This window comes from Aulonocara stuartgranti (assembly GCF_965226115.1).
Source record: "Aulonocara stuartgranti genome assembly, chromosome: 22".
NCBI classification, from domain to species: domain Eukaryota; kingdom Metazoa; phylum Chordata; class Actinopteri; order Cichliformes; family Cichlidae; genus Aulonocara; species Aulonocara stuartgranti.
In genome coordinates this window covers 17,697,389-17,708,117 of record NC_138957.1, presented here as the reverse complement: position 1 = coordinate 17,708,117, position 10,729 = coordinate 17,697,389, and the positions used below count along the sequence as shown (strand labels likewise).

The 10,729-nt window shown below is 41.4% G+C and overlaps 1 protein-coding gene across 2 annotated transcripts in view; it reads left to right on the top strand.

The window, feature by feature from the left end:
- Window positions 1–198: 198 nt before the first annotated feature.
- cpne4b (copine IVb) overlaps window positions 199–10,729 on the top strand; it is a 28,605-nt gene continuing 18,074 nt past the window's right edge. Inside the window, exons 1-2 of one of the 2 annotated variants that reach the window (XM_082520485.1) lie at window positions 199–540; window positions 6,695–6,885. In XM_082520485.1, coding sequence (XP_082376611.1) covers window positions 6,715–6,885 — 171 coding nt within the window. In that variant the 5' untranslated portion in view covers window positions 199–540; window positions 6,695–6,714. Of the gene's footprint in view, window positions 546–6,694; window positions 6,886–10,729 lie in introns of both variants that reach the window. The other variant, XM_082520484.1, reaches the window with a different exon arrangement.

Here is a 10,729-nt window from a genome sequence, read left to right as displayed (position 1 = left end):
GGCTCATGCAGATTGAACGTCTCTCTGCTGGGCTCAGAGTGAATCTTCGACTGCCAAGCTGTATCAGGTGTGTGGTCACCGCCACAACAAAACCAGCGAGGCGCATCAGAGCTGAGAACAGCGCATGCAGTTCACGAGTGCTGCAGTTCATCACAGCCACCGCAAGATGGCGCTGACACACTGCGGTGGAAAGCCGCAGATCCCCGGGCACGGCGCTCTCTCAGTGGCCCCCGATGGAGCCAACGGATTACAAACTCCTGTTAAGTGGCGCACCGTCCTCCTCCTCCCCATCTTTCACCTAGAGTAAAGCCAGGCGGACGGAGCGCCTCCTTACCGAGCTCGAACTGTGGGAACTGGGAATCAGCGTTGACTGTCAGCGAGCTCGAGCTCTGCAGTGTAGGGGGATAGAGAAGGAGGTGGTGTGAGGAGGAGAACATTATAGACAAAGACAGTGAGATGGGTCCGGAGGCTGTGAGGTATTCGTGATTGTCAAGTAAACGGCGGTGAAGTTGTCCTGCTCCGCACGGATCTTTCCTTCAGGTGAGGTGAGTTTTCTCTCTCTGCCGGAGCACCCGGGTGGTTAATGTCTCACTCACGGGTGGTGTGTGTTACAAATATCCGCCCCCGAATAATTTTCTGTATTGTCCTGCAAGTGACATATACGATGCATGTGTTGGTGTTATAGAAAGAGGAGAAAATGAACAGCTTGCGGGACTTTGTGGGTGCATGAATTTGTTCTGAAGAATGAAACAACCAGGGAGAAACTAATAAACCTACAAATCCTATTAATTTTTTAACAAAATTGTTATTCTGAAAAAGGGAGTTGGGGTATTCTCTCTTTGAAATAGTGGAAACCACGGTGCAGGCTTCACTTATAAGCCTCTGCTTTAATTGTATTCTCCTGGTGTGCTATATGAGAAGATAACCTCTGTGAGAGGAAAAGATCCATCTCATTCCCCGGTCCCTCTTAATTTTCCTCTCTCCCCTCTGCTTCATTCTTCCTCACTTGCCTGCCTCACCATAGTTATTTCCCTATAATCCTCCCCCCTTCTCACAACCTCTGTCTCCCTCACTCTCCCTAGTCCTCCTTCTCTGCCGGCTCTAATAACACTGCAAGTTTGCAGCACCAGAAATCTTCACTAGACTATAGCTTTTCCCAGTCCCAGCGAGCTTTTAGTTGAAAATGTCCCCTTCACCTCCAATGGCCGATGGTCTTTAATTGGTTGCATAACATGCCACATGCCTCTTTAGGTTGTGTTGCTTGTGCAGTGGCTGTTACTCCCTTTGCTTGATAATCGATACGTAACGGAGCAATTACAGCACTTGAGTGTCAGGGACCTTTATGTGACTGAATCATTGATGCCACATCAGTCACAGTCACTGTACACATGTGCATTTGTGGTGAGCAGCTACATGCACAGAGTCAAGAGTCATCAAGGCGCAAGCTCTAACGATGTTACTGTACATGCAGAAAAAGAGCTCGGAGTTCAAGGCTGCTATAAGTTAGGTCATTTTTGCTCATGTGCTTTCTGTTAAATATTTGAAACAAGTTTCAAATTCTTTATTTGAACAAACATGAAAAAATATTACTGTATTCAAAGTGGGCTCCGTAACACATAAACCTTGACAAAAACATTTGTATCACTCTGTGTTACCTTAATATCGCTGTAAAAAAAAAGATGGCAAATCATCCAAGCCATACTGAAAAATCTTTTTTTATTTTTATTTTTATTTTTATAAATTTTATTTTCAGTCACAGCAGCATGTTAACAACAAAACATTGAACATACAGTAGTTTGCTGTTCAGTATTTACAATACCCCAAAAGATAACAGAAATAGAGAAGGAAAAAACAAACAAACAAACCAAAGAAACCCCTACAAAACAACAAAAAACAAACAAACAACAACAAACAAATAGAAAAATAAAATGTATAAGGGACATTCAGCGTACAGTTAGCTATAATAGCGATATAGAGATATGGTATCTGGCCATGATAAGGTGGTCATTTTAAATGTTTCCATGTACATCAAGAATGGCTGCCATGCCCTAAGAAATTTGGTGGTTGAACCTGCCAGTGTATATCTCATCTTTTCTAAATGTAAAAACCTCATGAGCTCCGCAAGCCACTGTTCATGTGTGGGAGGAGCTTCCTGCTTCCATCTTAAAAGTATAAGGCGCCTTGCGATAAGTGAAGCAAAGGCAATAGAATTCGAATAGCATTTTGGCAAAGTGATGTCTTGAGGTATCACCCCAAAGATAGCCGTTAGAGCAGAAGGATCATATTTAACGTTATACATCTCTGACAGAGTGTTAAATATAGACACCCAATAGATATGAAGATTGGGGCATGTCCAAAAGGTATGAAGGAGCGAACCTGTTTCTGCTTTACATCTGTTACACAGAGGGTCAGCTCCTGGATAGAACTTGGCTAACTTTTCCTTGGAGATATGTAATCGGTGTAGGACCTTAAATTGAAGGAGCCCATGCCTGGCACATATCGAAGAAGAGTGTACCCTCTGGAGAAAAGATTGCCAGAGCTCATCTGTTATAGTCATCCCAAGGTCTTTCTCCCACTGTGCTTTAAGGATGAAGAGAGAAGGAGATTGAAGATCTAATAGTATAGCATAGATTTCTTTAATCGCCCCTCTCTTATGAACGTTTATATTAATAATTTTATCCAAAGAAGTTTCCTCAGGTAGTTCCGGAAATGAAGGAAATCGACTCTTTACAAAGTGACGAATTTGTAAATAGCGGAAAAAATGTTGCCGAGGAACATTAAACTGCTTCAGGAGCTGCGTGAATGAGGCAAAAATCCCATCTACAAAAAGGTCTTTGATATTTCTAAGGCCATTACTTTCCCATATTTTAAAGGCAGAGTCCATCATGGAGGGTGGGAACATATGGTTTGAGCAGATAGTTGCTTTAATTGACATTAAGTGTAACCCCAACCTTTTCCTACATTGCACCCAGATTCTGAGCGAGTCATACAACAAAGGGTTACGTTTATAGGTGTATAGTTCTAATGGGAGAGCTGAACTCAACAAAGCTGATAGGCAAATTTTGCCACAATTGGATGACTCAATTTGGAGCCAAGCTGGAGTCTCTGTAGTAACATTACTCATCCAGTACAGCATATTACGAATATTTGCTGCCCAATAATAAGACTGAAAGTTTGGCAAGGCTAATCCACCCATTGGCCTAGTCCTCTGCATGAAATCTTTACGAATTCGTGGACTTTTGCCATTCCAAATAAATGCAGAGATATGCTTATTCAGTGTTATAAAATATTTATTGGGTAAGTAGCATGGGATACATTGAAATAAGTAAAGGAACTTGGGAAGTATGTTCATTTTGATAGAATTAATGCGGCCAATTAATGACAGTGGTAAATTGTTCCACCTCTGAAGATCTGTCTCAGTATTTTTAAGCAGCGGGACAAAGTTTCTTTCATAAAGATCTTTGTATGAGTGGGTAACCTTAACCCCCAGATAGGTCACATACCCTGATTTAACGTTAAATTGAAAACCTGAAAATGAAATCTTTCTGGCTATAGAGTTGACACAGAGAAGTTCACTTTTATGCAGATTCAACTTGTAACCTGAAATATTACCAAAACATTCAAAAATGGCAAGAGCACGGGGAAGAGAGCATAAAGGCTCTGACATATACAGCAGGAGGTCGTCAGCATATAAGGATATTTTGTGCTCCTGGTCACCTCTGAAGATGCCCTTAATGCAACTGTCAGCTCGCAGTTTAATCGCCAGTGGTTCAATTGATAATGCAAAAAGAAGAGGGGATAAGGGACAACCTTGTCTCGTACCACGGAGAAGTGGGAAATAAGAAGAGAATAACAAATTTGTTCTAACACGTGCCATAGGTGAGGAGTAAAGTAACTGAATCCATGAAATGAAATTAGGGCCAAATCCAAATTTATGCAGAGTATAAAACAGATAATCCCACTCCACCCGGTCAAATGCCTTCTCAGCATCGAGTAATAAGGCAATTTCAGGGGTTGTAGTTGACTTGGTGTGTAATATGTTTAAAAACCTGCGCAGGTTGAAAAAACCATGCCTACCCTTCACGAAACCTGTCTGATCTGGAGAAATTAACAATGGTAGATATTGCTCTAGCCTGAGAGCAAGTGTTTTTGACAGTATTTTTAAATCTACATTTAAGAGTGATATAGGACGATATGATGAACACTCTAATGGATCCTTATTTGGCTTCAATAGGAGTGAGATGGTCATACTGAAAAATCTTGAGGTGTGATATGAAAATTTGCTGTCACCTCTGGATATGTGCAACGCATGTGACAAGTGAGGCAGATTCTGCACGCCGCCCTCATACAGTGGATCTTGCTGAAGAAGTCTTCCACATCCACACTTCACTATCAGTGTCATCTGCTGTCAACTGGAACAGAGAGACATCTGCTCTTTCCCCCTCCCACACACACACACACACACACACACACACACACACACACACACACACACACTATCAGCCGGTTATACATACACAAATGTATGCCAGTGCACGCGGGCACGTACAGCTGACTACATGCCACTCACTCACGGGTCTGTTGTAAGTCACACACCTGCCCTTTGGCTCCCTCCTCCGTCCATTTGTCTGTGTACAGCCCATTCGCTGCACTCAGCTAAAAATAATCAGCACCACACACATGGAACATGAATTATGGAAGAAACGAAGGAAAGAGAGAGAGACATTCAGGTCAGAGTCAGACCCAATTCCAACAGCTTCACTCCCCAAGGACGACACTAGACCACTCCATTAATATGCCGTTTGTATCATCTACCGTATCAGACCTGTGGTTATCCTTTAGTTTGGACTAAGTGGACCGAGGCTGCCCAACGGTTCGCCCTAAAGCTTTATGCACATTACAAGCTGCGAAGCTGGATCCATACAGTTTCATGAGATTAATTATGCATGTGATGCAGTGTTTCCAATATAGCAGTCATAAATCTAAAGCTTATTATAAATAAGTGTTAGCTTTACAACCATCATCAGCTGCTGTAACCTTTGAATAAAGAGCTTATATTGCTGCTTTGTATTTTCAATATGCTTGCTATTCTGTATATATATGTATATATGTATATCAAGAATGATTGAAGATTTTCAGAAACACTTTTCTTAAAAAAGTTGCCCTCCTACTGTATATCCCTATATATTGCGTGGGCTTATTAAAGATGATATAATGGGAGCTTCATTGCTTCATTGCTAAGCTAAGATTGACCTGCCCTGGTTGTAGCTTAAAAGAGTGGTATTGATCCTCTCATCAGACTATTGACAGGAAGGCAATTAGTTCCCAATATGTTGAAGTACTCCTTTAAAGACTCGGAAATGGTGAAAATGGGTGAAGAAATGCAGGGGAGTAAAGCCCACCATATCCCAGTATGCATACAGTACTGCAGGTTAGGTGTATTTGAAAGATGAGAGGGTTGTCATTTATTTAGTTATTTATTTACTAAACTACTGAGTACAGCTGTTTATTCTGCTTCTTGTGCCAGAGACAGTGTTGGCATTTCAACCAGTATAGTCAAAGCACTTATCCCGATCATCTTTTTCCACATTATCTTATGTAGAAAGTAAGAAAGTGCATATCAAACAGCACACATAAATGCTAGTGTGGATATATGTGACATGCCAAATCAAGCCTCACTGATTTTGACTTTACAAGCTTTTACTTTAAGAACTTTAAAGGTGTAATTCCTCAAACAGGTTCAACACACTAATTAGGAGTGGCAAATTGAGTCTGCAGAACCCACACAGTCCTGAGAGTAACTTTAAACAAAACACTTATGTGGGTGGTTGATTGATGCGTAGAGTTATCCCTTTGAACATGTTAAATTTTATTCAGATCATTGCTGGTGTTGGAATAGAATAACTCACCTTGACTAAATGGAAGGTGGCAGATATATTTGGGCATTTTTTATTTATTTCTTTTTTTGGTGTAATGATTCTTGCAGAGTGTAACTATAAGACGTGATTCATTATGAATGGTTCGTTTCACATGACTATGGCAAAAAAAGTTTAAAAAAATCTCTGTGTCACAGTAATTAGATACTTGACAATATTCTATTTAGGGATGTGAACATTATACACGCGGCGGAAACCTGAGGAGAAACCCGGCAATATATTCTGGTTACTCAGCATAGCTCACTGTATTCCTGTGAGCGTGCACACCGGTTTGTTTGCATGCATGTGCTTCCTTGTGTTCCTCAACATTATGCATACATACATACATACATAACGTTTGCATTAACATTTGTAAATGGACTTCCGTGCAAATGTGTGTTAATGCTACACAATATATGTGCATTTGTGTACATTTGTGGACCTTGCCTGTAATTCAGAGGTTTAGAGTCCCTGACCTTGAACAGTTTGAGAGCTGTTTGCTTAGTCAGGGCCACTGCATCTGCTCATGTCAAGGCAAAACAACAGGGATAATGCTCTGCAGTGCACGTGATTTTTTCCCCATCTATCTATCTATCTATCTATCTATCTATCTATCTATCTATCTATCTATCTATCTATCTATCTATCTATCTATCTATCTATCTATCTATCTATCTATCTATCTATCTATCTATCTATCTATCTATCTATCTATCTATCTATCTAGATCTTGTTACAAAGTACAAATCAACCCCATCTTTTCTTCTCTTTCATTTCAGTGTGTGATTGCGCGTTCAGCATGAGTAACATCTATGAGTCTGCAGAGGCCACGCTGGGCTTCATCAGCTCTCCGTGCCTGACCAAAGTGGAGCTGAGAGTGGCCTGCCGGGGCATCTCGGATCGTGACGCCCTTTCCAAACCCGACCCGTGTGTGGTGTTGAAGATGCAGTCACACGGCCAGTGGTTTGAGGTACAGTAATTGGATGGGAGGAGGGGTGAGAGGTACGGCGTGTAAATGTTTGATAGCCAGAAAATAGAGGTTTAATGGTCGGGCGGAGCCATCTGTGGAGTGTTTATTATTCTGAAGTGTCCTCTCTCGTGATGCTGATTCTACCCAGGGTAAGACACTCTGGTAAGAGCTGCAGGTGTCCGAGAGTCTGTACGAGTCTGTACGTGGGCGCAGTTTCATATCTCATTGTTGTTCTGTTATAAATTAGATCGCTATTTCAACTATTGCTTTGGTGGATTATTTTCCTTTTACTCTTGTTGTGGGGGTCCACAGAGATGATTGAACAGCCCAATGTTATTCACCTAGTAATATAACATTGTGACCTCTATATTTGGGCTTTGAACACTTTCACAAATACTTTAACTTTGGTCTCTGTATAATTTTCTTTTGCTTCTAATATACACTTGACACATTTTTCATTTTCAGTAAAAGCCATGGCACACTCTACGCAATTTGCCCATGACCTGATGTGTGTGACTGTGGGGCTCAAGTGCATTCATCATCTCTTCAGGTTCTATGGCAAACAATTCCTTGTGAATTTCTCCGCAGACAGCACTTGAAATTACTCAAGCACGTAATTGAATTCATGTTTGACTAAATGATTGCGTGTAATCAAGAACCCGAGCTATCGTGCAGAGCTGTGATTGTGTCGCTAACCTTCCTCCTACTAAACTGAGAGTTATGTTTGGTTCTTATAAATTATGGATGTTAATCGTCAAAGAGGTCACCAGAAAGCATGACTATTGTCGGCTGGGCTAAAGAGTTTATTTATCTATCCAAATATTTCTGTCATCTAGGAATTGAAAGCATGATCTTAAAGCATACTTTTTGCAGCATTTCCCAAAACAGCTCATACATGGAGCAACGTAATTAACCTTTAAAAGGCCGTATGTCATGGTTTGTCTGGCCGGCCTCAAACGTAGGACTCAGGAATGAAAGTTCATTGAGTTTATTTCCAGTTTTGGTGCATCTAATGTTACATACAAAGTCTGTTTGAAGTGCTCAGTTCAAAAGTCCAATACGTAAAAAATCAAATGGAAGAAGGTTTCCGTGAATCCAAGGCCATCCTAAGAAGAGACACATTAGACAGCTTTGGCAAGTAAAGTGAAACAGAGACTTACAGCAAGGCCACATGGAAGCTACTGCCTTTATAACGCTCAGGCGAAGACTGATTGTCAGGTCACAGCTTAAATAGCAAACAGCTGATTGCTAGATGATCCAGGAGGATCCTGTAAGGCAGGTAAACACACTCACACACAGAGGAGCAAGCACGCAGACAGAGAGAGAGAACAAAGGGGAGAAACAGTGGAGATGCAGAGGAGGACTGGAGGACCACGACACCGTAACTCACCCACAGCCTTTAATACATGTGTCAAAATGAGGCTTTTGTGTCAGTGAATGAGTCATCGCTACCAAAATAAAAAAGTTCTTTTGATAATGTGGACAGCAAGGCGGTGAGAAGTTTAGATATTTTGTCAGGATGACAGTGGCCTTAAGAGGTGTCTTTTTCTCACCTTCACATTTCCTAACTGCCTGACTTTTTAAAAATATTTTCACATATCTTGACGTTGAAGGGCCACTGATAGAAACTTTTATTTTTCTGAGAATAACTGATTTCTTGTTGACAAAATGAATGCAGATGACAAGAGCACAGGTTTTACGTTCATTGTAAAATACATGTAATGTGAGAGGAAACATATGTTGTATTAATGTAGGGTCTTTATCTTACAATATAAAAGCACCTTGAGGCAACTGCTGTTGTGATTTGGCCCTATACACATATGATTGGAGTGAAGTGTACAAAAATGAGACAAACTATGATGACAGTAACGGAAAAAATGAACATTTACACAAAGCTGCACAGATTAAAACATGTAAACTGTCTTTAAGTCTCAGCAAGTCTTGCCAATTAAATAAACAATTCTGCATGTAATGACTTTTACAATCATACAATTTGATCAAACTGTAGAACAAATAGTGTACTATTTGTGTACTGCTAAAAAAAATTAATGCAACTCTCTATTATTGAAGTACAAGACAATTCTGGGAAGCATAAACCATTAAAACATTAAAACCATTTAACATGCTTCAGTGCAAATGAAAGTGACAACAGGTTTGCACCTGTTGGAGACACAACAAGAAGACCATTAAATGTAGCAGGAGGTAGCCACAGACTATTGCTCCCTTTTTATTCTTCCTGACTGATTTTTAGCTAGTTTTAAGTCTAGTTTTTTTTTTCTTTGCAAGCTCCTTTGACTAGTTTTAAGTCCATCTCCTCTAGGATGGCACATTTAAGTTCATCCCTCAGCACAGTCTCAAGAGTGAGGAGGCGATGGCGGGAGACAGGCTGTTACATGTGGAGAGCTGGCCAGGGCTGTACAAGGGCATAAATCTAACCTTTGTGCACGGAGGACCATGAGGAGCACTGCCAGAGCCCTACAAAATGACCTCCAGTCAGGTACTCATGGATGTTTCTGACCAAACTGTCAGAAACAGACTACTTTTTTGTGGGAACTGTGCTCTCAGCCCAGCACTGTGCTGCTGGACAGCCCTTTTCAGCACTCCTCTTGCAATGGTCTGTCTCCTGTTATCGCTTCCACTCTCTTGAGATTGTGCCGGGAAATGCAGGAAACCTGGCATACATGTATGTGCCATCCCGAAGGACTACCCGTTCCTGAAGTTATGGGCAGTTTTGCTTGTCTCTTTTACAATAAGAAAAAAAAAGGATTGTTTAACTTTATGCTTTAAAGTGTTTTTTCTTTTCCCCCTCACGACTCAGATGCTTTTCAAGCCTTTCAAATGCCATCTCATACTCGCACACAAAGCACTTCTACTGAAGCCAAAGACATGCTGAAGACTCGCAAGCGGCGGCATCAGCGTTGAGAATGAGGAATCAGGGCGATGTTGCAAAAAAGAGGATCTTTGGTTATTTTTAGTTTTCTTTCCTCTGCCTTTGGGATGGACAGACATACAGTATATGGAGTGAACAGTGTTCCTTTTAAAAATGTAGCTACGCACACCCACACATCCGTGCAGATCCTTCCACATTTAGTGCTACACTGTCCCACTCAGCAGATGTACGTTTACGTATGTAAATCCACACGTGTAACTCGTTTGCACAAACTGTCAGCGACACGGAAGCTGCACTCCCACACACACACACATATACACCACTTTCCATTTCCACAGGGGCTCAAGATCGAGCGCTCTGAAAGTAGTGCAGCATTATTCCTCCTTTGGAGACGCCACAAAAAGCTTTTGTACGACACAGTGCTGCGTTTTTTGTGTCATGTCTGCGTGTCTGTGTCTTCATGAGTGAGTGTATGCGTTACAGTAAGCCCCTTTTGCAGAAGTGTGGGAATGGGCCGGGGGTATCATTGCCCATCAGATCCAGAGTGTCTTAATTGGATAATTGTTGCGAGAGAGCGTGTTTAGGCCGCTTGGCTAGTGTGTGTTTATGTATTCATGTCTCTCGATGCTTTAATGAGTTGCCAGCCTATTGAGAAAAGCATCAGGATAAGGCCAGCATTTGTGTGTCTGTCGAGCCTGCTGGTGCGCTCTTCACTTTTGTCTGTGTTTGCGTGCGTTCGTGTGCCAGAGGGTTATCAGCCATAAAAGGGAGCCAGTCATTGCTGCTAGTGTTAGATAGGTTTTGTTGACAACGTCGCAACATACTTTTCTTTTTGCTTCCTAATCCTTTGAGCAGTCAGAGGGCTTAAAATGTGAGATCAATGTTACAGCTGCAGTCAGATCTCTGTGCAATCAAACAGCTCGGGTGATTTTTAGTCATCACGAAAAATCAATA